This window comes from Ovis aries, chromosome 13, assembly GCF_016772045.2.
Source record: "Ovis aries strain OAR_USU_Benz2616 breed Rambouillet chromosome 13, ARS-UI_Ramb_v3.0, whole genome shotgun sequence".
NCBI lineage: Eukaryota > Metazoa > Chordata > Mammalia > Artiodactyla > Bovidae > Ovis > Ovis aries.
The window spans coordinates 37,926,932-37,954,761 of NC_056066.1; the positions used below are offsets into that span (position 1 = coordinate 37,926,932).

At 45.3% G+C, this 27,830-nt stretch overlaps 1 protein-coding gene and 1 long non-coding RNA gene across 3 annotated transcripts in view; both read left to right on the plus strand.

Annotated features, from left to right (window-relative positions):
* KAT14 (lysine acetyltransferase 14) overlaps positions 1-27,487 on the plus strand; it is a 28,299-nt gene extending 812 nt beyond the window's left edge. The window contains exons 2-10 of one of the 2 annotated variants that reach the window (XM_027976729.3): positions 1,481-1,599; positions 3,885-4,006; positions 8,427-8,608; positions 10,261-10,680; positions 10,793-11,361; positions 18,396-18,532; positions 19,394-19,569; positions 21,761-21,951; positions 23,914-27,487. In XM_027976729.3, the coding sequence (XP_027832530.1) occupies positions 1,481-1,599; positions 3,885-4,006; positions 8,427-8,608; positions 10,261-10,680; positions 10,793-11,361; positions 18,396-18,532; positions 19,394-19,569; positions 21,761-21,951; positions 23,914-24,087 (2,090 nt within the window). In that variant the 3' untranslated portion in view covers positions 24,088-27,487. The remainder of the gene's footprint in view (positions 1-1,480; positions 1,600-3,884; positions 4,007-8,426; positions 8,609-10,260; positions 10,681-10,792; positions 11,362-18,395; positions 18,533-19,393; positions 19,570-21,760; positions 21,952-23,913) is intronic. The other variant, XM_027976730.3, reaches the window with a different exon arrangement.
* On the plus strand, positions 11,376-16,785 carry LOC114117575 (uncharacterized). The gene is made up of 2 exons (XR_003591199.3): positions 11,376-15,769; positions 16,395-16,785. It is a non-coding gene; the product is annotated as an uncharacterized LOC114117575 (long non-coding RNA).
* Positions 27,488-27,830: the final 343 nt, after the last annotated feature.

Below are 27,830 nucleotides of genomic sequence, written 5' to 3' on the forward strand. Positions count from 1 at the left end.
GGAGACTGGTAAAGACACGTATTGGAGGAGTACTCTGTGTACTGGAACCCATAACCAGGTCAGAGAAATTTAGATATGTGTGGGTATGTGTATTTTTTGTTGTGAACTGGGTCATTTTCTGGTATGTGGAGATGTTTTTAAGATGGATTCAGCTATTCAGATTCCTAATTACTATTTAATAAAGTAACACCATTTTCACAGAAAGCAAACCTAAAATTTACTACCTATAAGCTAGTTTTGGGGCCTTCCTAGGTGGCTCAGGAGTAAAGAATCCAGTGCAGGAGACATGGGTTTAATCCCTAGGTCAAGTAGATCCCCTGCAGTAGGAAATGGCAGCCCATTCTAGTTATCTTGCCTGGAAAATACCATGGACAGAGGAGCTTGACGGGGCTATAGTCTGTGAGGTCACAAAGAGTCAGACACGACTGAGCACATTAGAGCGCGTGTGCGCACACGCACATACACGTGCACTGGCTAGTTTTTGCTCTTGAGCTGTCTCTGCTTGTGGATCCAGGGTTCTGGATGGCTGGGTGGCCTGGGTGGCTCTCTCCTGTCCTCACAGCCTACACTGTAAACTGCCCTTCCTGCTGGGCAGCTGCAGCTGCTCCAGCCTCTCCTTCATGTCCTCTCCCCGCAGATAATCCCTGCAGAGCTCTGTAGCCAGGGTGAGCTTTTCATTCTCCACAAGCAGGTCTGTCTTCTCCTTGGGACTTTGCACATGTAGATTTCCTTTGTGGAACATGTGTCTTTGCAACCTCTATCCTCCCCACACCCTCAGCACCTTTTTGCACCTGCCAATTCTAACCATCCTTCAGGCCCCAGTGCCCCCATTTTTTCCAGCTCTCCTGTCTTCCTAGTATAGGTTGGCATCTCTTTTATGTGCCCTCACGTTGCTCTACTGAGCCCATCACATTCCACTCCAGGGGTCTTCATGTCTCCCAGAGCTTCAGCATCCCTTGGGGAACTTCAGAAAATGCCCTGCATCTCGAGGTTGATTAACTTTGTGTGGGACAAGCCCAGGCATACTGAAATAAACAGCTTCTTGGATGGTTCTGATAACACAGGATGGAGAGCAGCTGTGATGCTGTTACCTGCTTGCTCCCCTGTGCTCCTTGCAACAGCTATAAGCCTCTGAGGGTGCTCAGCATATCTACCCAGGGCATCCTATTCCCAGTTCCTAGCCCAATGGCACAGTGGGAGCTCAGATATTTCTTAAAGGATATGTGAGGAGACTGCTTGTAGGAGTCAGGAATGTTAACAGTTGGAACCCTACCTGTCTTCCCAATGTCCTTCTGAAAGTCGGGGAACCACGGATCTATCTTATTGGGCATGCCCTTGATGTTAGAAGAATAACCTGCCGACTTGGGTTGGCTGAAAGAAAAATGGAAGACAGCCTGGGAAACTTGGAAAATGGTTGGTAAACTGATTAAACCTTTGGTTACCTCTGTTCTAGTGATGTATCTTTTTGTTTTCCTCCTAGGTCAGCTGAGGGAACAGCTCAGTTACCTTAAGGGCGATAATTTTTTTAGGTTTACCTGTTCTGATTGCTCAGAAGATGGCAAGGAGCAGTATGAGAGGCTGAAGCTGACATGGCAGCAAGTGAGTAAAGCTCTTCCTCTAGAGTTTGTGAGGTTGGTCTACCTCAGATTTATTGGAGTAAGTGTCTAGAGAATGAGAAACTTAAATATGAGCTTTTGAGTTGTTTTGAGGGTCGCTTTATTTCACAATGAAAATCATACTGAATATGTGGAGAAAAGAGTTCTTAGTAAAATTACTGCCAACTTAGCATACTGGGTTTGAGATTCTTGAAAATCTCACCCACACAGTTTCATTTATATATAATACCAAATTTCTGATTTTAATCAAAGAGGTTCACATTTTTCTGGGAGCTGTTTTTAGAAAAATAAAACCATTCTAAAAAATGTGAAGATGGTGAATCACTACACCACACCTGAAAACAACACAATATTGTAAAGAAACTGTGCTTCAATTAAAAAAAAAGTGAAGTTGGCCAACCTAACCCTGCGCAACTATTGCCTGAATAGTATCTTATAATTGATCTCCAGGTTGTGTTAATTTTGGGCGGTTTGTTTTAATATGTTTATAGCAAGGCACCAATGGTATATGCAGCCTTTTAAGTTCTAAAAATAATGAATTAGACATCACTTACTTGTGGCTCAGCTGGTAAAGAATCCGCCTGCAATGCGGGAGACCTGGGTTCGATCCCTGGGTTGGGAAGATCCCCTGGAAGAGGGAAAGGCTACCCATTCCAGTATTCTGGCTTGGAGAATTCCATAGACTTTATAATCCATGGGGTCGCAAAGAGTTGGACAAGACTGAGCGGCTTCCACTTTCATTTTCACTCGTTTTGTATGTTTATTCTTTCAACAAATACTGAGTGCATACCATGCCCCAGGCACTGTTCTAGGCCTGGAGAGTAGAGTCTAGTCGAGACTAGCTAATTCTCATCCAGCTCTGTCTTTTCTATGGTGAATGAGACAGCCAAGATAGCCCCAGGCAGCTGACTTTCTGGACATTTATTTTAGATGATAAGCAGACAAATACATAGGTTAATTATCCCTAGCACTTTTTGCTAGGAGTGGAAATAAATAGGATAAAGAGAAGGTGATTTTGTTATACCCTCTAAGTCATTTAGATTGTAGTTGTGTTTGCAGCCTAGGGCTATCATCTTAATTATTGTTGCTTTTATTAGGACATCTAATGAAATCTGTCAATGGTGGTTTTAGGGAGCCTTTGTTGACTTGCCTGAAAATATGTGAGTAGAAAATGAAGCTTGTACTGAGGATGTTTACAGTCTAATGAATATTATAACTGGGATTTTTTTTTCCAAAGCATACATGGAATACTTTGTCTTGGCAAGATCAGATTCATATTAGCCTTATTCTGATGTGTGCACACATAGGCAGATTTGGAATTATGGAAGGACTCTCTTCTTAAATTCTCTGTCCCCTTTTCAGTTTCGCTGACCCAAAATTAATCATTATTTTTATAAGGATGAAAACATGGTTTTGACTAGCATGTATAGCTTCTTGTCCATTTATGACTACAAAATTTTCTTTAGATGAGAAGAGAAATGTCTGAAAGGACGGTCACTGAAAATGTTAAAAAAGATGATTTCTTGATGGTGGACTTAAAATGATTTTTACTTTCTTCTTTGTTCTTTTCTCTTCTATACAGTGTGTTATTTATATTTCCAGAAAGTACTTCTCCATTTGGGGCTATGAATGCATTACCTGTGAAATACATGGTTGGGCCAGATGTGGTGGAGCTGGGGGTGTCATGCTCTCTGAGGATAAACAGGGCAGCCAGGCCTGTCAAGTCTCTGGCCCTTGTCCATGCCAGTTCCATCTTGGGAGAAGTTGGCCATGGCTGAGAAAGGCTAAACCCAGAGTAGATGGTACCTCACGTTGTCTTCAGTTCTGAAATTCTGATAGTCTCTTGTTTCTGCCTCTGAAGGGCTTAGGAAATGTATCTGCAGGGGTGATGCTCAGAATATTTAGTAAAGGTCAGCACTGTCGGTCAGCAACGCCACCTGGAGCAGGCCCTGGGGCCTTCTGATGCCTGTGGTTAACCCAGCATTTAGTGCTGCCTTTGAATCATGGAGGGGATGGGGATGGGGATGCTTGGGACAGTCCTTACTCGTCACCAGCTCAGCCACACAGCAGCCTGGCGTTGGTGATGTGAGGAGCAAGTGCGTGTGATTACAGGCTAAGTGATGCTCATCTGTGGAAAGCAAACAGGAAGTAGAATTCTGTACTGAAGATTCCGCAGGGTGTTATCCTTCCCCTCCCTTGATGCCCACTCAAACAGCAAACGTTCCTCCTGTTGGTCCTTTTCTCCCAACCTGTGCACTTGTGTTCCAGGTGGTCGTGCTGGCGATGTACAACTTGTCCCTGGAAGGCAGCGGGAGGCAGGGCTATTTCCGGTGGAAGGAAGACATCTGCGCCTTTATTGAGAAACACTGGACTTTTCTACTAGGAAATAGGTAATGTGACTTTTAAAAGTCTTATCCTTGAATGAAGATGTAAAGAACGAAATACACGCGACTTAAGACAGCCTAATGCAAGCCTTTAGAGCTTGAGCGTATACACTTGCGGCAGTTCCTAAGAATTTTTTAATCCACAAGATGATTTCACTTTAATAATCTCAGCAGAGGTGGGTATAATTACCAGCATATAAGTGTAGGTTTCCATACTTCTTACCCTACATCCGGAGGAAACTGCTGATTTCTACTGAGCAGGAAGATGTTTGAACAGATTCTTAGACTGTTGAAAAACAGAGTTTGATTAAATGAACCTGCGTAATAGCTGGGTAGGTGACTAATTTGAGGACAGAGGACTATTATGTCCTTTTAGAATCAGTGCCTTATAGGAGGTCAGAAGAAGAGAAATAATAGCAGTTATTGACTGGACTCATTGAAGTTGCTCTTCATTAATTACTAGTGTTTGTCTTTATTAGCTCTGGAAGGTAGAAACCGTTGTGTACTTTTTGGCATTCATAACACTTTGCCAAGTCTAGGCAGATTCCCATGCATGTGGTTTATTCATTTGTTAGTCTTTTCTAAAAAAATTTACTTGTTTATTTATTATTTTTGGCTATGCTGGGTCTTTGTTGCTGCATAGGCTTTCTCTAGTTGCAGTGACCAGGGGCTATTCTCTAGTTTCAATGAGTGGGCTTCTTGTTGAGGTGGCTTCTCTTGCTGCGAAGTGCAGGTTCTAGGGCACACAGGCTTCAGTAGTTGTGGTTCCTGGGTTCTAGAGCATAGGCTTAGTGGTCCTGGCACATGAGCTTAGTTGCTTTGTCACGGGGGACCTTCCTGGACTGGAGATTGAACCTGTACCTCCTGCATCGGCAGGAGGATTCCTCATCACTGAGCCATCAGGGAAGCTCCATATTGCTATTTTTAAAATGGATAAGTGACAAGGACCTACTGCTGTATAGCACAGGAAACTCTGCTCAATATTCTATAACAACCTAGTTGGGAAAATAATTTGAAAACGAATAGATACATGTGTATGCAAAACTGAATCACTTTACTGTATATCTGAAATTATTAACCAACTATACTCAAATATAAAATAAAAAGTTAAAAAAATAGATACAGACACTTTGGAGATCTGACTTAATATGAAGTATATTGCATTCCCTGGAAGATGGGACGTGTATATTGTAAGCCATATGTTTTGGGTGCTCAGCTGCTCAGTTGTGTCTGACTCTTTGTGACCCGATGCACTGCAGCCTGCCAGGCTCCTCTGTACATAGAATTTTCCAGGGGAGAATATTGGAGTGGGTTGCCATTTCCTACTCCACATTTATTACTCTTTTTCATCATGATGCTTTGAGTTTGCCCTTCCTTTGTGACCCGCTCCTTGGGTCATCAGATGTAGGGATGCCGGACCACAGACATCCAGACCAGACATTGAAGCTGAAGGTACATGTGCATCGAGCAAGATTTTCATTGCTCTCAGGGATTTAGCAAGTTGGCAGTTGCATTGGCGGATTGTTTGAGACTGTGATTGTTAGTTGCCTTCTGAAGTCTTGGGTGAGATGCACGAATCCTGCAGATTTGGGGCAATATGGACACGATAAAGGTGGGCATGGGGAGTTTGTGCCTGTCCTCGCCCATGTCCTCAGATGCCCAGAAGTCACAGCTGTGCCGGAGTTGCTGCAGAATCAGGGAGAGGTGACTGTCTACAGGCTGCCATGAGGAGAAATAGATTCAGTGCCTTTTTACAAAAGGAGCTATTTTTGTTCTGGAGATATTTAGTGGTACTAAGAAAAGAATTGACAGTTTAACTGGTTCTTTTTCTTAAGGAAAGGAAATCTGTTGTCTTAGTTTAATTATATAGGTCTATTTATGGAACTGAATACACCCCATTTGTAAGGGACAGGGAAGGGAAAAAACTGATAAAATTAGATCTTGGCAGGTTTTCATGGTCAGTGCTGTTCTACTTGGTGGATTGTCCTCTGGAAGAAGCTGGACCATAAATTATAGTCCATTTGGTCAATTTTAGCTCTGAGTACAGTAGTGTCTAATGACCTCACATCCTTCAGCCCCGTGACAGACAGCTGCACATGCCTTCCAGGAGCAGCTTGGCACAGTGTGGGGTCTGGGTGGACATACAGGACCGTGTCCTCCAATCATATCTGTGCTCTAATCTCCTGCTGCTGCTTCTGATCACAGAAGTGCTGACAAAGGGGTTGGCAGCCTTTGTCATTGCACCTCCCGGCACTGTTGCAGGCCCCGCCCCTCTGGCTGGATTGACTTTAAAGGAACTTAAGGGCTGGCACCTTCTTCCCCACCTTCACTTTCCTCTTTGTCCCTCTTTTGGAGCCAGACATTGAAGACTGCAGATGTTCGAAAGCAACTGCCTATACAGGGGCAATTAGTTTCCATGCATGCCCGGGGAAAGGCACAGGCTTAGACGTGAGCCAAGAGGACCCTGAGTTTTCGGTCCAGCTGATTTCTGGCACAGAGACAACCTGAAGCCATCATGTCCAGTGAACCCTGGGGAAAGAAGAGAAAGACTGATGTCCAAATGTCCGATGTTTGTTTTCAACAGAGAAACCCTAAGGAATACAGAGAACCAGAAAGTATGACCCATTTGAAGGGAAAAAATAAACTAACCCGAAACTATCCCTAAAGAAGGACTTAATGGTGGATTTACTAGTCAAAGACTTTAGAACAGCTTAGAGATGCCCAGAGAACTAAAGGAAGAGGTGGGAAACGTCATGCAACAAGGTATGAATGAAACAGAAATACCATCAGAGATGGAAAACCTAAGTAAATAAAAAAGAAGTTCTGGAACTGAAAAGTACAATAACTGAAGTGGGAAATTCACTAGAGGGATTTGAAGCCAAATAGGACAATGGGAAGAAAAGTGAACAGAGCTCCAGAGACCTCTGGAGTGGGTTCCACTGGTCAGACCTCTGGGTGGGGGTCTGGAAGTTTCAAAACCAGGTGAGATGGTGGCAGAAGAGAGGTACTCTGGGGCCAGAGGCTGGGAGTCACTCTGCCATCTCAGTGCTTAGGCCCTTTACAGTCTTTTTGTTTTTTTGTGGGGTTCTTTTGGTTTGTCTGTATTTGTCTAGTATATCTCTGTTCTTAAGGATACCTTTTTCCTTTTCCTTTTCAGCAGTATTTTCCATCTGTTAGACTGGCCTTTGTATTAAAGAAAATTCTTCAGGATTTCTGGTCATTGGTTTATGTTTTGAGGTAGAAATAGAACACTTTCCTTAAATAATAGACCAGTTTTTTACAGGAACCTGAGTACTTGACATTTTGTGGGCTGTGCATGCTCAGACGTGTCCAATTCTATGTGATCCCATGGACTGTAGCCCACCAGCATTTCCCAGCAAGAATGCTGGAGTGGATTGCCATTTCCTACTCCCGGGGGTCTTCCTGACCCAGGGATCCAACCTGTGTCTGCTGCATTGGCAGGCAGATTCTTTACCACTGTACCACCTGGGAAGCCCCAGTTAACATTTTACGTATTAAAAATTTTTGATGTATATACTCTAGTGTAGTTATTTTTATTTTTTTTTATTTTTAATTTTTTGTAGTTATTTTTAAATGCTTGTTGTGTTTTGGTTGGGGGGTGGGGGATTTGGTTAGAGTTGGTTATTCCCCCGAGGCTCAGCTCTGTGTTTGTGGGACATACCATATAGTTTTATTCCTCTGCTTCGTGAAGGCAGGTAGCAGAATGAGGGATGCCTCTGACTCTGTGGGTAAAATGAACCACTTACCAGGGCTAAGGACTCTCCTGCTTGCTTTCCTGAGACTTGGTTTAACTGATACATAAAAGCTGCTGCTGCTGCTAAGTCGCTTCAGTCATGTCCGACTCTGCGACCCCATAGACGACAGCCCACCAGGCTCCTCTGTCCCTGGGATTCTCCAGGCAAGAATAGTGGAGTGGGTTCCCATTTCCTTTTCCCCATATATAAAAGCAGTTAGTTAAATAAAATTAGCCTGTTGTTGTCTTGTCGCTAAGTTGTGTCAGACTTCATGGGCTGTAGCCCACCAGGATTTCCCAGGCAAAGATGCTGGAGTGGGTTGCCATTCCCTGCTCTAGGGGATCTTCCCAATTGGAACTCTATAATCGTGTGGATTCTGATAAGTGTTTTATGAGCTCTGTTTTATGGCATTATTCCATTTAATCCTCTCAGCAGCCTTGCAAGTTTTATTATCCTGATTTTAAAGATGAGGAACCTGAGGCAGCTGTTAATAGAAGGGGTGGTGGAGACGGGATTTGAAGCCATACAGACCCTGCTGCCTCTCCTTTACCTGAGGAGCTCTGTTCCTTCAAAGAGGCAGGTTCCATAGCCCATCCCAGACCTGGAGGCAGAGACTGCACCATCTAGGTAAGGAGAGAGTTGTAAAGCCAATAATTTTAAAATTCTCTCAGGAAGAAGACTTCCACCTGGTGGAGCACGGTCGCCGGCTGCCTCAGTGTGGGGAGCCCCATGTACTTCCGCTCGGGAGCTCAGGAGTTCGGAGAACCAGGATGGTGGAAGCTCGTCCACAACAGGCCCCCAACCCTGAAACCCGAGGGAGATAAGCTGTCTGCCTCCGCTCTGAAAGTGAAAGGTACTGTCATGAGCCCAGAAATGCCAGTGTAGACGACCCATTTTCACTAGGTAGGCACCGTGGCCTCCCTGGAGCTGCTCTGCTCCACACTTTTCTTCTAACACAGGTTTTTATGCTGTAAATAAATATTTTATGCTGTAAAAAAAATTTCGTAACTTCCTAATCAAGGAATCCCCTAAACAGAGGAGCCTGGTGCGCTACAGTCCATGGAGTCACGAAAGAGTCAGACACGACTTAGCAACTTTATAAATTTCCTTTGGTATCTGAAAGGTTGTCTATTTTCAGTAAGTTTTTTTTATGTTTTTAGCCTTTTTAGTATGGAAAATGTTAAATATACAGATGTGAAGAGAGTCATTTAGTGAATCCCTTCACACTTTTGTCTTTACTTTAGCTGTTAACCGTGGAAATCTTTTATCTCATTTATCTGGGCCCCTGGGTGCTTCTTCCCAGCCCCCCACCCATCCACACCCTTGAGTTATTCAGAAGCAACTTCTAGGTATCAGCAGTTCCTTCTTAAATATTTCATTATTAGCCATAACGATTCTTTCCTGTAACCTAATCATAATGGCTTTTTTCACTTATAAAAAACTAATAGTAGCTGCTTACTGTCACATATTGATCTGATTTTTTAAATCTAAAATTGTTTTGATAATAAACTTCTACCTTTTTAACAATGTAACTGGGAATAAATCACATAGTATTGAAGCTATAAGGTCTGAAAGTCCCTCTCCCACCTCCCGCAGCTTAACTTCAGCAGAGCCACTGTTGTCTCTTGTGAGTGCTTTTAGAAGTCTTCTTTGTATTTTTAAGCATTTTCTTAAAACAAAACTGGTTCGTACTGTATTACCTCTTCTCCAATTTTTCCACACTTACCAAGTATATCTTGGCCATCTTCCCATAGTAGTACATGTAGGTCTATCCTGTTTCTTTTATTTCATTGCATTTCACTGAGTAGCTGCATGATAACTAAACCATTACCCTGTTGATGCACATTTTGGTTATTTCTGTCATTTTTGTTATTTAAACAATACTGTAATTATATACATTGGCCAATGTTTTGTGATAAATTCCTGGAAATAGGTTATTGTATCAAAGGGCATATATTTATTCAAAATTTTAGTCATATTACCAAATTATCCTCCAAAAAGATGTGATAAACTTTATGCTCTACAAAAAAGACATGAAAATACCCATTTCCCCCTGTGCTCTCTGAGCATTATCAAACTTTTAGTGTTAGTCACTCAGTCGTGTCCAACTCTTTGTGACCCCATGGACTGTAGCCCGCCAGGCTCCTCTGTCCATGGAATTCTCCAGGCAAGAATACTGGAGTGAGTTGCCATTCCCTTCTCCAGGGGATCTTCCCAACGCAGGGACTTAACCCAGGCCACTTGCATTGCAGGTTCTTTATCATCCCTAAGCCATCCCAGTTTCTAAACTTTTAACCTTTACCAGTTCTAGTAAGTGAAAGACTGTGTGGAAGGGTTTGTATTTGCATTATAATTCCTTTTTCTTGGTTAAGAGAAATCTTAATCTTAGTTCAGGGCATTCATTGAACATTTCTCTTTCTATGGTAGTATATTCACAATAAGTTAGTAAAAGTAGCTAATGCTGAATCGATATTTAAAAATTTAGATCTTTTGTTCTTCAACCAGCAGCCTCCAAACCAACTTTAGATCCCATCATCACTGTTGAGGGACTTAGAAAGCGAGCGAGTCGGAATCCTGTGGAATCTGCCATGGAACTGAAAGAGAAAAGGTCTCGGACTCAGGAAGCCAAGGATATCAGGAGAGCCCAGAAGGAGGCAGCTGGCTTTGCTGACCGGAGCAGCTCTTCCACGCCTGTCAAGTTCATCAGCCGAGGCCGCAGGCCCGACATGATTCTCGAGAAAGGAGAAGTCATTGACTTTTCGTCCCTGAGCTCCTCGGACCGCACTCCACTCACAAGCCCATCGCCCTCGCCATCCCTGGACTTCTCCGCCCCAGGGACCCCGGCCTCTCACTCAGCCACACCCAGCCTGCTTTCGGAAGCCGACCTCATTCCAGATGTGATGCCCCCACAGGCCTTGTTTCATGGTGAGCTGTTGTTCTGGGGCCTCAGGGCCTGTGTGGCCCTTGGGGCAGTGAGTATGCTTTCCCTGGGGGGCAGTGGGGCCACATTTCCTCACTTGCTTTCCGTTCCTCACAGATGACGATGAGATGGAAGGAGACGGTGTCATAGACCCTGGGATGGAGTACGTCCCGCCCCCTGCCGGCGCAGCCACCTCAGGGACAGGGCTTGGGGGCAGAAAGAAGGTCAGGGCCCCCGAGCAGATCAAGCAGGAGGTGGAGAGTGAGGAGGAAAAGCCTGACAGGATGGACATTGACAGTGAGGACACAGACTCCAACACGTCCTTGCAGACGAGGGCTCGAGAGAAGAGGAAACCTGTGCTGGAGAAGGACCGGAAGCCCAAGGGGCCCAAGTTCACCCCTGTGAGCATCTATGAGGAGAAGCTGCTCCTCAGGCGGCTGGAGGCCTGTCCTGGGGCCGTGGCCATGACCCCTGAGGCCCGGCGGCTGAAGCGGAAGCTGATCGTCCGGCAGGCAAAGAGGGACCGGGGGCTGCCGCTCTTTGACCTGGACCAGGTCGTGAACGCTGCGCTTCTGTTAGTGGACGGAATTTATGGAGCCAAAGATGGAGGAGTTTCCAGGCTTCCGGCTGGACAGGCCACGTACAGGACGACCTGTCAGGACTTCAGAATCCTTGACCGGTACCAGGTGGGTGTTGTCTCGCTCTCCAACTCCTGGGACTGCAGCTCCCTGGTGCGTTCAGGAGAGTGGAAGAACAGTGAGGGGAGAAGTGCAAAGACTACTGGGCTGTGTTTATTTTAATTGTCCGATGTGAACATTCCTGAATACATCTGAGTTTGGGTTTCTGTTTTCCTTCTGGGTATTCTAGACAGAACCTAGACATTCTCTTCATATCCCCTAGTCTCCGAGGGCGGCTACTCATGGTCTGGGTTGTAGCTTTGATTGGCAGGTTTGTTGAGGATGTACAGTGTGCCAGTGTACTGGACACTGAGCTGAGCAAGAGTGAAGGCGTGGTTTCATCTGTGTAGTTAGGAGATGCCCTGCAGGAAGAGTAGTGGGTCAGCATGGTGTCCACCTGGCCGGAGGACACTGGTGTGTGAGCACTCCAGGGACAGGTGATTCTACGACAAGTGCTGGACTCCACTTTCCCATGGCAGGAGCCAGCCAATCTCTCTCCCTGTGTCTTGCTGGCATTGTTGCTAACCATTCCTTAACTAATTTTGCTATTCTGATGGCTATAAAATGAAGTCTTGTTTTTTTTGTTTGTTTGTTTGTTTTTTGGACGCATTTCTTTGATTACAGGTGAAGTTAGAACATTCTCCTGTTTCCTGGTTGTTTGTGCATTGCGTGTCTGGACTGTTTGCATGTTTTCCTGTCTTCTTCTGTGGTGGTCTGGCCTTTTACCTGTCTTCTCTGGACACTGGTTGGGTGTGGACTTTGCTACTGGTATTCTGGTTATGCAGCACTGCACTGTATGTGGGGCTGTTCTTCCCGGTGCTGGGCCTTTGCCTATGGGCCTTTCTATTTGAAATGCTCTTTCTTGAGTTCTGGAATTTCCTGGCATCTATTTCTGTTTGGAGCACTCCTGTTATTTGGCTGTTGGACCCTCTTGACCAGAGGTTTGCAAGCCTTTTCTCTGAGGGGTCAGAGAGTAAGTCACTGTAACTTCACTAGCCAGCTCTGCTGTGTGGTATGAGGGCAGCATACACGACTGATGAAAGGCGTCACTGTGCACCAGAAACAGTATGTACGAAAGCAGGCTGGGTTCGGTCTCTGGGTTTGTAGTTTCCAAAGACCTTCACTTCAGCTGGATCTCCTTCCTGGGAAGTCGTAACCTGCCTGCCTGCATCTTAGGAACCTTGTGGGGAGAGCAAGGAGCTGACCATGCAGTTGTTAAACTTCCCCTGACTCTCCCTGTTTTCTGGACAGAACTTCCACCCTTGGCTGCATCAGAATTTCTCATTGGAGCCTCCAGAGAATCTGGTCTGCCCTGAAGGGAGAGGTTGTTTCTGTATGTGGATGGCAGAAGTGTCATTGGAGCTTTAATACCTCTTGACCCAAGAGACCCCTCAGTCTATGGCCCCCTGCCCGCCCTCAGCTTGTTGGACCTGATGTCCTTGCTGACCTGAGGCACTGGCTCTGGCCTGTCCTCACGGCCACCTTAGGTTTGGGCTCTCCTGGTCTTAGTCACTTGCCACTTACTCATATGCTTTTGTTGCTGTCATCTGGTCACCTGTTCTTTGTTCCTTGTAACCCCTATACTTAACTGTTAAAATTATGAAAGGCATCGTACCCATACAAGAACACATACAGGTATAGTTTGGAGGTTAATAAGATCAATTACTATGGGTTAAGAAACAGGGCATTAAAACCACCTAATTCTGCAGCCTGCCCACTCCCCCAGAGGAAGCGACTCTTAGTGTTAACTCTTAGTCACTCTTAGTGTAGTGACTTTTAGTGTTAACCATTCCTTCTGTCTTTTTGAACTCTATCCATAAACAGTGTGGGAAGCATGGATGGAGCATGCTTCTATTAGATGAAGGCTTCCAGAAGAAGACAGACTTAATGTGTTTTGTGGGTCACTGATGCAGACTGAATTGTGTCCCCAAACGTGTGTATTGTCCTGACTCCTGGTGCTTGTACATGTGACCTCATGTGGAAATAGGGCCTTTGCAGATACAGGTAGTTAAGCTGAGGTTGCATGGGGCAAAGTGGGCCCTTAGCCCAGCATGACTGGTGTCCTTCCAAGAACAGGAGAGACATACAGGAGAGATGCCCTGTGATGGCCCAGGCAGTGGTTCAAGTGGTGTGTCTGCAGAGCTGAGGAGCACAGGCCTTGAGGCCACACCAAAAGCCGAGAAAAGGGCCTGGCATAGGTTGTTCCTTGGAGCCTCAGAGGGCACAGCCCTGCTGAGGGGTCTTGCTGCTCCGCACACAGCTTTTCAGTTCAGTTCAGTCTCTCAGTCGTGTCTGACTCTTTGCGACCCCATGAACCGTAGCACGCCAGGTCTCCCTGTCCATCACCAATTCCCAGAGTCCACCCAAACCCATGTCCATTGAGTCGGGATGCCATCCAACTATCTCATCCTCCGTCGTCCCCTTCTCCTCTTGCCCTCAATCTTTCCCAGCATCAGAGTCTTTTCAAATGAGTCAGCTCTTCACATCAGGTAGCCAAAGTATTGGAGTTTCAGCTTCAACATCAGTCCTACCAGTGAACACCCAGGACTGATTTCCTTTAGGATTGACTGGTTGGATCTCCTTGCAGTCCAACGGACTCTCAAGAGTCTTCTCCAACACCACAGTTCAAAAGCATCAATTCTTTGGCGCTCAGCTTTCTTTATAGTCCAACTCTCACATCCATACATGACCACTGGAAAAACCATAGACTTGAATATATGGAACTTTGTTGGTAAAGTAATGTCTCTGCTTTTTAATATGCTGTCTAGGTTGGTCGTAACTTTCCTTCCAAGGAGTAAGCGTCTTTTAATTTCATGGCTGCAGTCACCATCTGCAGTGATTTTGGAGCCCCCCAAAATAAAGTCTGACACTGTTTCCACTGTTACCCCATCTATTTGTCATGATGGGACCAGATGCCATGATCTTAGTTTTCTGAATGTTGAGCTTTAAGCCAACTTTTTCACTCTCCTCTTTCCCTTTCATCAAGAGGCTCTTTAGTTGTTCTTCACTTTCTGCCATAAGGGTGGTGTCATCTGCATATCTGAGGTTATTGATATTTCTCCCGGCAGTCTCAATTCCAGCTCGTGCTTTTACCTGCACCTTAGTTCTCTGCCTTCCTTATTCCTGGTGCCAGACAAAAGTGGTGCTGCCAGTTGCATTGTAAGAGGATTCTGCAGTACAGATTGGGCTGGTTCTCACTTCACCCAAAGCCAGCTCCAGATTCTGGCTTGAAATCTCTTAATTTTTATCTATCTGCTTCCTAGTTACTGTGGTGTCTTCTGATCTTTTTGTTCTTGTGTATTTGTCTTTAAAGTCTGTTTCTATAGTTGTGGTGGGGTTTTGGGAAGAAGTAAAATTAAATGTTTGTGTTTCATACCCCATCTTAACCTGGAATATTAGTATCACTTTAATAGAGTTACCTAGGGGAGCAGCTGTAAATGGGTTTGTTCAATCCACTTGCCTTCTGGTCCTCTGATCAGTATATTCACAGCTGTAACTGTCCCTGTGATATTTTAGCCATTACTCATGACTTTTGAGATGATGTGACTTTTCTATATTTCAGTATTTAGTGTTTTGCAATTTTTGTTAACCTTTCCTCTTTAACCAAAGAGTAATTTAGTGCTAAATAACTCTTAGTTTTCAGATACATGAGAATTTTATACTTTCTTTTAGTAATTGATTTAATTTCTAATCAGATTATATTGTAGTCAGAGAAAACAGTCTATGTGACGTTGATGCTTTTCTATAGAGAAAATCATATGTTCCATTTTTATTCTTTTTATAGGTCTTAAGACACGTATTTCTTTTTCTGTATTATTTTTTTAATATTACATGTGATCCTCGCCCTGCAAACAAAAAACTACCTCTGCCTGCTCTCATTTTCCTTTTTTCCATTGTGTTGCTTATTTAGTCAATAATAAACCTCACTAAACTTAAACTTTTCATTCACTTCCCATCATTTCTTCCAGGTTAATTTCTTGCTGAAACACTTTTTATAACAGTTCTTAAAATGTGGTCTTTTTGAAGTTCAGAACATCCTCACTCTCACATTTCAATGATAGTATAGCTGGATATAAAATTGTCATTTTTTTCCCCTGTTGACATTTTTCATCATCACTTAACTATCAGCTTGTTCCTGGAGCTGCGTTGTCATTCTTAATACTTGCTTCTTTGTAGGTGGTCTTCTTTTATTCTCCTATGCCATGGAAGCTTTCACAGTTTTCTCTTTGTTTTTTATATTTATTTGTATTTACAAACTTTAAGTGCTTTCGCTTTCATCGGCACCTCTGCCCTTTTGTTACAGGTGACCGATAGGCTCCTTAGCGTTTATCCTCCTCGTTCTGTGAGCTCCTTGGATCTGTGGTTTTGGTTTGGTGTCTGATTAACTTGGAGAAATTCTCAGCTGTTATCGTTTCAGGTATTTCTTCTGTCCTATGTGCTCCTCCTGCTATTCTCATTTTGCATATATTACACTTTTAGTAGTTACACCACAGTTTTTAGATATTCTGTTCCTTTCTGGGTGGGGGGAGGGGTGGGCGGTTTTTTCCTGTCTGCTTTTCAGTTTTGGCATTGGGTCTCAGCAGTTGGCTTAAAGTATTCAGGAAACCATGTTGAAAACAGATGTGCTGTCATCCAGGCTCTGTTGTTCCATTTACAAAGCACAGGCTGTGTAGATGGAGCATAAATGAGACGGTGAGTTGAGCACTGGCTTCAGCTTAACACCACCAGCTGCATTAGCCCCTCCTCATAAGAGAGTCAGCCTGTGTGTTGAAGCTTTGAAGCCTGAAGCCAGGTACTGACTTCTTCTCTCTAGTTATTGAAGTCCTGGATGGCAGCTTCTTCCAGTGGACGACTGTTCCATCTACATTGACAATCTGTGGTTTGGTGCAGCCACCTTCTGTCACTATCTCACCTAAGTCTTCTGTATGACTTGCCACAGCTTCTGTATCAGCACTTGCACTTCTGTCAGGGAAACAGATGGTTTCTTGCCTTAAACCTCATAAACCTTAAACCTCTATAAGCCTCAAACTTTTCTTCTGCAGCTTCCTCACCTCTCAGCCTTCATGGAATTGAAGGGAGTTAGGGCCTGGCTCTGGATTAGACAGTGACTTAAGACAGAGGAGGTCCCCGACACCAGGAGCAGGGAGATGACAGTACTGAACCAGCAGGGACGTTTCCTCCACGTGAGTGCCATGGGGAGCGGGGGTGGGAGGTGGACTGCACCTTTTGTTGGAGGTGATGCTCGAACCATGTCCTGATCTGCAGGAGGAGCCCGTCCAGGAAGGTTCAGGGCAGGAAGACCCCGAGGCAGAATTTCATTTGGCACGTGGGGTGGGAATGTCTTAATGGCAGAGGACCAGGCTGATGGGGTTGTGGATCCTGCAGGGCATGGGACAGAAGTCTGTATCGTATTCTGAATGCACAGCTGGAACCCATGTAGGAGTTTCAGACCAGGAAGGTGACTTTTATTAGTTTTTAAAAGTGGGCTCTGGCCTTGTGTGGGGATGGATAGGGTAGCATGAGGGTGGCAGGGAGGAGCCCAGTAGGGTGCAGAGGTAGTTCATGGACCAGGCAGAAGCTAAGGATGGTTAACCTGGTGTGGAAGCCAGGGAGACAGATAGGGTGAGGACTGTGCATATCCGGGGTCTCACAGACCTCACCTCCACATGCTGACTTGACGCTGTTCACAGGCTCAGTGGCTGGTGTTACCTGTTCTCAAGTTGCATATTACCCCAAAACTTAGTAGCTTAAAACAATAACTAATTCTTCTGAGTCTGTGGGTTGACTGGGTTCAGCTGGGTATTTTTCTACTTCATGAGCTGAAGGAAGGGGCACCCTGTGGCTCCACTTAGCTGGAGTTTGGTCCACTAGAGCATGTTTACATGTGGCCACTAGCCCTCCAATGTTCCACCTAGGCACCGCAGCAGCTGGACTCGAGGAGGAAGCCACCAGCTCCCTTATGGCCTGGGCTCAGAGGTCCCAGAATGTTGTTACTTCTGCCATGTTCTGACCAGTCAAGGCCTACCTCAGGCCTGCCAGGTTCCAGAGGAGGGGACATTGACTTCGCCTTTTGATACAGGAGATGGGTGTGCCTTCAGGCTCAGGAGGAAACGGGCTGTACTTGGAAACTGTTCCCCAAATTTGAATTTCACTTGAAAACTCACAAAGTCCTGGCAGAATTTCAGAGTTGATTGGCCTCTGAAAGTTTTGGTGTCCAGTTTGGGGAAGTAATCAGAGCAAAATTATTAAGAAAGGAATTCATGCTCTTCTTCCAACAAAGTTATTTTCTAGCCCAAGAGCAAGCTGATTCTACAAAAACAACTCAGGTTTCTAAACTTCATCCAACCCCTGGCAAACCGCTTTGTAAATGTACTTTTTAATCTTCCATCTGAGCTGTTTGCTATGAAACCTAATTGTCCGTGTTCTGTTATGACATGACCGAGGGCCCTTGAGCAGCCCTATGTGGAGAGGAGGCATCTGCAGGCCTGTGGGGAGCAGGGACCATGTCTCCTGGACCCTCTGGTCAGTCCTCTCTGCTCACACTGTGTTGTAGGGATAATAATCTACGTCAGTCCTACTTTTGTGAGATTTACTCAGTAGAGACATATTATAATAAATCCATGTACACATGCAGCAGTGATTTCTGCCATGGTAACAGAGACCCTTCATGAGACAGGAGCTGTGTGTGTGTGTGTGTGTGTGCATGTGTGTGTGACCCACCTGATGCTTGGGCTGACTGATATTTGATGAACAGATTCAAGGTGCCTTATAGACAACATGAAACTTGGAGAAGCTATACATAACTTAAAAAAACTTTTTAACTATTTTGCCTTCAAACTATTAAACTGCAATTAGGTTCTCATATCAAGTTTTATGCAAAGGTACCTATGAAGTTTTTATGAACCTTAAATTTTCCAATTAAGTCCTGCAGAAAGACCTACTTTCTGACACATAAAAATGTTCTAAGTACTACTCATCTGTAGAAATGAAACCAGCCCTTTGAGTAATTTTATTTTTGTATAACTGGTCTGTCTTTCTCACAGACTGCCTTGCCATCCAGGAAAGGATTCCGGCACCAGAGCACAAAGTTTCTGTACCGTTTGGTGGGATCGGAAGATATGGCTGTGGACCAGAGCATCGTCAGCCCATACACGTCTCGGATCCTGAAACCCTACATCAGGTACACAGAGGAGAGCTGTGGCACGAGCAGTGGCGCTTGGGTTTTGAGCCAGCCCCATCCTCCCCAGATCTGTGAACTGGCATTGGCAAGGACCAGGCCTCTGCTCTATGTCTAGTCTTGTCCTGAAACAATATGCAGCATGTTTCCACTGTATATTATTATAGAAAGGTTGGTCCCTTTGAAAGAAATATACAAGGCAAGGAGATAAGTCAACTCTGTGAGATTTCATTCTGATTATCATACTCATTGTTTTATTTTAAATTTCAAATTGTACATAGTTGTCTGCAAAAGGAAACCAGGGGACGGTGGGGCCTGTCCATGGACTGATGATGAATATCCCATGTACGCAGCACCTGGACAATGAGATGGCCAGAGAGTTCCCACCCCCACCCGCACTGGGCTGCACATGACTGACAGTTATCTCTGCCACCCCAGTCATGTGTCCTCCCGGCCCAGCCCCCCACCCTCCCCCGGGGAAGACCCATGGGTCAGCATACAAGCCTGCTCCTTGCCCCAGGGTCTCCGGCTGTCCAGGCGGAGCTGGGCCTTCCTCCCCGGGCTCTGTCCTGGGTCAGAGGGTGGAATTAGAAGCCGTTTCTGTTTCTGCAGTCCATTCATTAAGGCTCACTAACACTAGTGGACTTCCTGGCAGGTTCCAGTAGGTCTTGTCTGACGAATGTTAGTAGAGATAATTTTAAGTGTCATACCAGAAGAATACTGTAGCTCTTAAGTGGGCTGACATATAAAGTAGTGCAAATTAATTTAAAATTTTCAGCAGATCAAGGAGCATTGTGAATCAAATGGCTGGGAGTAATGGGTATTTTCCTTGTCTTCTGTGTGTTTCTTTTCTGGGTTCTGGAGGCGTGATTATGAAACAAAGCCACCCAAACTGCAGCTGCTCTCCCAGATCCGCTCCCACCTGCACAGGGGAGACCCGCACTGGACGCCGGAGCCAGACGCCCCTCTTGATTACTGCTATGTCCGGCCAAATCACATCCCAACCATAAACTCCATGTGTCAGGAGTTCTTCTGGCCTGGTATGTTCTCCCTATCCAAGCTCAGCAGATCCACCTTCCGTATCGTTCACTTCAGCAGTTTTTAAAACTAGTGTGTGTGTCATGTGACCCCAAAACCTTTACTCATGTGATTTCATTCAGTTTGTCTGCTCATATAGACAGTTTGAAGTATGAACATCTCTTTCTTTCCTAAGATCAGGAAGTGCAAGCAGTTCAGTTCAGTCACTCAGTCGTGTCCGACTCTTTGCGACCCCATGAATTGCAGCACGCCAGGCCTCCCTGTCCATCACCAACTCCCGGAGTCCACCCAAACCCATGTCCATCGAGTTGGTGATGCCATCCAACCATCTCATCCTCTGTCGTCCCCTTCTCCTCCTGCCTTCAGTCTTTCCCAGGATCAGGGTCTTTTCAAATGAGTCAGCTCTTCGCATGAGGTGGCCAGAGTACTGGAGTTTCAGCTTTAGCATCATTCCTTCCAAAGAAATCCCAGGGCTGATCTCCTTTAGAATGGACTGGTTGGCTCTCCTTGCAGTCCAACGGACTCTCAAGAGTCTTCTCCAACACCACAGTTCAAAAGCATCAATTCTTTGGCACTCAGGTTTCTTTATAGTCCAACTCTCACATCCATACATGACCACTGGAAAAACCATAGGCCTTGACTAGACGGACCTTTGTTGGCAAAGTAATATCTCTGCTTTTTAATATGCTATCTAGGTTGGTCATAACCTTCCTTCCAAGGAGTAAAGTCAGTCAGTTTCCACTGTTTCTCCATCTATTTGCCATGAAGTGATGGGACCAGATGCCATGATCTTAGTTTTCTGAATGTTGAGCTTTAAGTCAACTTTTTCACTTTCCTCTTTCCCTTTCATCAAGAGGCTCTTTAGTTGTTCTTCACTTTCTGTCATAATGATGGTGTCATCTTCATATCTGAGGTTATTGATATTTCTCCTGGCAATCTTGATTGCAGCTCGTGTTTCTTCCAGCCCAGCATTTCTCATGATGTACTCTGCATATAAGTTAAATAAGCAGGGTCACAATATACATCCTTGATGTACTCCTTCTCCTATTTGGAACCAGTCTGTTGTTCTATGCCCAGTTCTAACTGTTGCTTCCTGACCTGCAGACAGATTTCTCAGGAGGCAGGTCAGGTGCTCTAGTATTTCCATCTCTCTAAGAATTTTCCACAGTATATTGTAATCCACACAGAAGCGAGCAGTTAAAGCAATAAACAGTGCCATTTGTTCCTCTTCTCTGTTTGTCTCTGGTTTCAGAAGAAACGGTTCACCCTGTTATCTCCCACATGTATCAAGATCCCAGGTTATACCCATCAGCACCACAGGCTGGTGGCTTGGGTGTGTCTGGACACTTTTGATGTTTGCTTAATTCTGTGTGCTTTGTTTACTTAACTGGTCCTTGGTGTTAGTACAGCCAAGAGTTGTTTTTAAAAAGCCAAAAACCCCAATCACAGACTTTGAAAATAATAGACCCAATGCGATATGTCATTTTATCAGCCTTACCATAACCATATTATATATAGTCTCTGAAGTCATTGATTAAAGGAATACTCTATCATTGCTAAATGTAAGTATGTTCTTTGTGGCTCTGCTTTGAAATGTAAAGGAAATAATATGTCTTCTAGGGGCTGGATAAGATTTTGTCAGGATGTCAGTGCATGTAGTAGGGGGGTTGGATGGGGCTGAAAGGAATGTTCTGGGAGTGTCTGCCTCTTCCTGCCTCTGCTCAAGGTGGCTTCCAGACAATAAGCGTGGAATTGTGTGATATTTAACTCCTTTATTGTAAAAAGTGACACTTGTACCAAAGAGCTTGTCAGTGGTCTGTGTATGAGGTAAAGAACATGACGATTTGGGCGGTCTCAGATCTTCCCTTCAGGTCTGGGTATTTCTCATCTCACCTGAGGCAGGGCGTTGGGGTATGTGCCAGCTGGCACACATGGCCTAGAGGCCAAGCGCAAAGCCAGCTGTGTCCACTTCCAGCCTGTGTGCTCTCTCCTACCCACCCTGTCCCACTTCTTTTCTTTTAACATGTGTACACAGACCAGATGATGCAAATTTTGGTATTTATGTGTGGTGTCTGCAGTGGTGTCTCTGTCTGCAGTCTGGGTGTTTTTAGCAGGCAGGTGCAGCTGAAGCACAGACTGAACAGCCTGCCGCTCACTCATCCCAGAACCTGGGCTGACTGATTCTCTCCATAGGCGTCGACCTGTCCGAGTGCCTGCAGTACCCTGACTTCAGCGTCGTCGTCCTCTATAAGAAAGTCATCATCGCCTTCGGCTTCATGGTCCCTGACGTGAAGTACAACGAAGCTTATATCTCGTTTCTGTTTGTCCATCCTGACTGGAGGAGAGCGGGGATCGCGACTTTCATGATTTATCATCTGATTCAGGTATGTTGTCTCTGCTCACTGTCTGCCCACCTGCCTTGAGTTGACCTGAAAGGCTTGGAGTGTGGACAGGGCCAGAGCCAGTCAACACCAGGTGAAGGGGAGCCAGCTCTGTCGTCCACAAAGTTATTTACACCTAGACAGAAGCCTCACCCCTAAAGAAGTCACTCCTCAGACCCAAGTTTCAAAGAAATCAGTTTGTGGACATGTGTAATAAATCAAATGAGGTGAATACAGAGGTAAGAGCCTGTAATACTCCAACTGTCTTTTTTTTAATAGTTACTTTTTATTTGGCTGCACCAGGTCTTACTTGCAGCACGTGGGATCTTTGATCTTCATTGCAGCAGTCAAACTTTTAGTTGCAGCACACGGGAATCAAATTCCTGGTCATTCCCTGACCAGGAATCGAACCCACGCACCCTGCATTGGTTGCATGGAGTCTTAGCCACTGGACTGCCTCGGAAGTCCCGGACTGTCCATTTTGTAACTGCTTCTGGTCTTGGAGTCACCACCGTGGTGACTGAGAAGTGGGGGTGAACATGTGATTTTTAGTTCTTAGGTATTTTTAACCATTTTAACAAAACCATTTATCAGGGATTTCCCTGGTGAACTAGTGATTAAGACTGCACTCCCAATGCAGGGGGTGCGGGTTCCGTCCCTGGTGGGGGAACTAGATCCCGCATGCCACCCAGCATGACCAAAACCAAAAAAACCTCATGCTATCAGCAGTAGGTATATTCTGTTATCGCTGCTTGTTTTCAGTTTTACTGTCACTGTGTAAGCTGCTGTGAACCTTCTAAGTAATCCATCCTTTGATGAATCTGTATCACCTTTGAGGAAGATAGACCGTATATTTATATACAAATACCAGAAACACAGGCAAGGTTTTTTTTTTACCCCAGAATTCATCTGGTGACTTACCTAGAAGCCATTCGGTATGGAGCATTGTCTGTCACGTAGGCAAGATTCTTTTTAAATAGGAGATGGTGAATGTTTTTTCCCAGTTTTTAATGAAACTTGCTCAATAATTCTCACATGTTGGCATCTGTCCACCTTTGATGAGGCCTCTTAGTATAGGAAGCCTTAAGGACCCTGGGGTTGTAAAACCTCCAGGACTCATGAAGTCCACAGTCTCAGCACCTCCTCATTAAAGAGCCAGTTCTGAGTTTATGTAACTTCCGTTGCTCTCTTCTGTGTTGTTAATTAAAGAATCTGAGAACCTGCCTAGCTGCAGTAGAACAGACCCCCCTCTTTTTCCCCATGGGACAAGGCTGGTGGTACATGAAGAAACCTCAGTTCTGAGAAGTCTGGGAGTGCTGAGGGGGTCTTTGGGATTCAGAATGTCCCTAGGGGATACCCAGCTTGTATAATTAAACAGAAGTCTTGAGGTTTCATACTTGGTCACATAACTTGACATCTTTCCTAGTAGGTCCAGGGTGGGAGCATTTATGATTGTCTTGCAGGATGACATCTAGTTTTTAAAAACAGAACGTCTGATCTTGTCCCTTGTTTTTTCAAGGTTGTCATAGGGTTTGGTATTGTTACGCTGGATATACTTAAATGTAACTGAATTATAAAACAGTTGGCAGTGAAATATCCCCAGTGGCTCTTTGCTCCAGAGAGAAAAAACTGGAGGTTTTACAAACCAGGGTCCTTAAGGCTTCCTATACTAAGAGGCCTCATCAAAGGTGGACAGACACCAACATGTGGGAATTACTGAGTAAGTTTCATTAAAAACTGGGGAAAAACATTCAATCCGCTTACCGTCCACCACCTCAGTCTGGAACGTTTCAGCGAGGGTTCTTGGGTTCCCCCACAGGCGCTGGCTGGTGGTCCCGTACCCCAGCCTCAGGCCGGACTCTTCCAGCCTCTGTACCTGACTGCCTTAAAGTCAGGGACTCTCTCCACCCACTCCTTTTCCCCGAGGCCCTCTCGTTCTCACTGTGTGCTTCTCCACTCTTGCAGACCTGCATGGGCAAGGACGTGACCCTGCACGTCTCCGCCAGCAACCCTGCCATGCTGCTCTACCAGAAGTTCGGGTTCAAGACGGAAGAGTACGTCTTAGACTTTTATGACAAGTATTACCCCCTGGAGAGCACGGAGTGTAAGCACGCGTTCTTTCTGCGTCTGCGACGCTGACGTGAGCGCGGCTCCTCACGGGACACACGCGCTTGGAGGAGAGGGCTGACGTGAGCGCGGCTCCTCCCAGGGCACACACTTGGAGGAGAGGGCTGACGTGAGCGTGGCTCCTCACGGGACACACGCGCTTGGAGGAGAGGGCTGACGTGAGTGCGGGTCAGCCAAGACTGCCAGGTGTGCCGACCTTCAGCCGAAAGCGCGTTGAGCCAGAAAGGCCTGAGCTGATGTTCCTGAGGAGAGAAGGTCTGTCCCATTTAAAGTGAGCAGGGTGATTGTAGTCCAAGATCCTTGCCATGTCCACTAGGCCCTGTGCCGTCCTGGTGACGACCACATGCTGACTCAGCCTGTCCCAACCCGGCTGTGCTGTCCCCAGAGCGGGGCATGCGCTGACTTTGGTTACAGTGTCTTGTGTGAGACGTCACCTGACCTTTCTCCTGTGAGCATGTCCGGCTGGGGCCCTGGCCTGGGAGGCGAGAGCTGTTCTCCTGTCCTGTCAAGTAAGGTCAGTTTGGGGCTGGAGGAGCTGGGCAGCCTCCTGTTTGATTGTGCCCCTGACGAAGGTGTGCGGTGGTGGAGGGGTCAGCCGTGGACAGACACACCTTGCGTCTGCCTGCCGAGGCTGTTGGCTGGCTTGTGGAGAGTGGAAGTGGACCATCAGTCAGGTGCTTTTGGATTTAGTAGAAATGCTTCCCACAGTATCAGATGTTCTCAAATAAAATATCTTTTTGTGACAACCTGTGGCCAGTCTAGCCAGTTTGCTCTCCAGCTCTCTTAAGAGCAGTAGTTTTTATTTTGTGGGTGGTTGGCGGGGTGGGGGTGGGACACGATTCCGTTTGAGAATGCAAGGAAAGCTCTGCATATGTAAAATTTTGCATCTGTGATCCTTGTACACCAGGACCTCTGTTCTGGAGTCTGTGCTTAGAGGGAGCTGGAATCCCTTCATTCAAGGGAAATGTGTGTGTCTCCCCCAAGGGAAAAGTCTGAGACTGTCCTGTCACATGTCTCTGATAACTGGGATGGGCTCCAGGGCTCCGCAGGCTCTTTTCCCCTCCCCCACAAGACCCAGGCTGGATATACGGGGTCACTCAGATACCAGGTTCCCCAGGGCAACAATGAGCCTTCGAGAAGAGAGTCTTCTGGAGGGAGGTTCAAGAGGGAGGGGACATATGTATACCTATGGCTGATTCATGTTGAGGGTTGACAGAAAACAATAAAATTCTGTAGAGCAGTTATCCTTCAATTAAAAAAATATAAAAGGGGTCTTCTGGGCTCTTCTCACCCTCTTCCCTTTCAGAGAGTCAGCACCACCCTGGCCTTCCAGAGACCCCCCAGCAGACTGGGAGGGGCCAGCTATCACCTGATGTGCACTTGGCCTTAAGGTATAGGTTTTTAACAGTACAGATGTGTTATATTCTACTCTCTGAGTGTATCCGTTTTAATGCTTAAGTGACCCCTCAGTCAGTCTCTCCCATCAGGAATCTTCCATAAATGTATTATCCTTATCCATCAGAGGGCAGACAGAATGAAAACCACAATCTCAGAAAACTAATCAAACTGATCACATGGACCACAGCCTTATCTGACTCATTGAAACTGAGCCATGCTGTGTAGGGCCACCCAAGACAGATGGATCATGGTGGAGAGTTCTGACAAAACGCAGTCCACTGGAGAAGGGAATGGCAAACCGTATTCTTGCCTTGAGAACTCCATGAACAGCATGAAAAGGCACAAAGATAGGAAGGACACTGAAAGATGAACTCCCCAAGTTGGTAGGTGCCCAATATGCTGCTGGAGATCGGTGGAGAACTAACTCCAGAAAGAATGAAAAGACAGAGCCAAAGCAAAAATAACACCCAATTGTGGATGTGACTGGTGATGGAAGTAAAGTCTGATGCTGTAAAGAGCCGTATTGCATATGAACCTGGAATGTTAGGTCCTTGAATCAAGGTAAATTAGTAGTCGTCAAGCAGAAGATGGCAAGAGTGAACATCAATATTTTAGGAATTAACAAACTAAAATGGACTGGAATGGGTGAATTTTAACTCAGATGACCATTATATATACTACTGTGGGAGGAGAAGGGGACAACTGAGGATGAGATGGTTGGATGGCATCACTGACTCGATGGATATGAATTTGAGTAAGCTCTGGGTGTTGGTGGTGGTCAGGAAGCCTGGCGTGCTGCAGCCCATGGGGTCTCAAAGAATTGAACACGACTGAGCCACTGAACTGAACTAATGGGTTTTTTCCAACCCAGAGCTCAAGGAAAAACCGACAGCTGTACATACAAGCCCCGGGTGTGTATTTGTCCCCACAGATGGACCTGCCATCTCATTCCTCTGCAATGAAATGTCAGGGATTCCAGACAGACTGATCTGTGCTCTGAGTGATAACCTGCTAATTTGGGTCATCTTGAGAAAGAATTTTGAGTTGAAGATAAGTGGTGGCTGAAAAGCAAATGTGCTGCTTGTATCTTTGTGTATGTGTGTGTGTGTGCGCGCGCGTGTGCATGCTCAGTCGTGTCTGACTCTGGGACCCCATAGACTGTAGCGTGCCAGGTTCCTCTATCCATGGAATTTTCTAGGCAAGACTATTGGAGTGGATAGCCATTCCCTTCTCCAAGGGATCTTTCCAGCGCAGGAGTCTCTCATATGTTTACATTTCACCAAAACGTCAAGCCTTGGTCAGGAACCGACACACTGTCATTCAGCTCCCTTTTCTTCAGCTCAAGCAAATCATGCTTCCCATCCCCAGTTCGGTTAGAGCGGGGGAGATAAATTCTACTCACACCAGTTGGTCGTACAGTAGTGTCAAGTCACATGGGGAAGGACATGAGGAATTGTAAGTGTGTAATCAGTGGATTAGGTCAAAGATTGTATTACTTAACCTTGTTAAATTCAAACTGTTCTCTCATGATTTCTTCTTTGACTCCTGGATTATTTAGAAGCAAGTCTTTTAGTTTCCATATCTTGGGGGAATGTTTTCATCTGTCTTTCTGTTACTGATTTCTAGTTTAATTCTCATGATCAGAGAACATACTTTGTATCAGTGTTTAATTCCTTAAGCCAAAGGCTGTGCTGTGCTGATGAAATAGAACCTCTCTGTGCTTAGGAAATACTTTCTGGAGTCCTTAGGGGTGAATGGCCATGATGTATGTAACTAACCCTCACGTGGATCATGAAAAAAAAATGTGCGTATGTGTGTGTGTGTGTGTAGAAACTGCAAGTAAGTGAAGGGCAGGCAGGAAACATGCATAAATCATAAAGCTAAAGGATAAAATGTTAACAGTAGATGAATCTTGACAAAGGATGTGTAGGGGTTCTTTGTACCACTTTTAATTTTGGCAACTTTTCTGTAAATTTGAACTCTCCAAATAAAAAAATGAAGAGAAAGGAAAAGCTAATAATCTCTCCCTACTCATTCAGTTGTGTATCCTTCCATACCCCTTCCATCCCCGCACAAACATATGTGAATATTTATACACTTAGATGGGCTTTTATCCTTTTATTAAAATGGGATTATTCTCAGTGCATTAAATACTGTGCAACTTGATTTTCTCTCTTAACAAGACACTGTAAAACTCCTTCTAGGTCAAAAGACACAGGTTTATTTTTAAACAGAGGTGTGTAAGTATCAATTTCTTCAACCATGCCCCTAATGTTGGACATTCTGGCAGTTTCCAGTTTTTTTGTCACTACAAACAAGGCAGCAAAAACCATCCATGTGCACATCACCCACAGTAT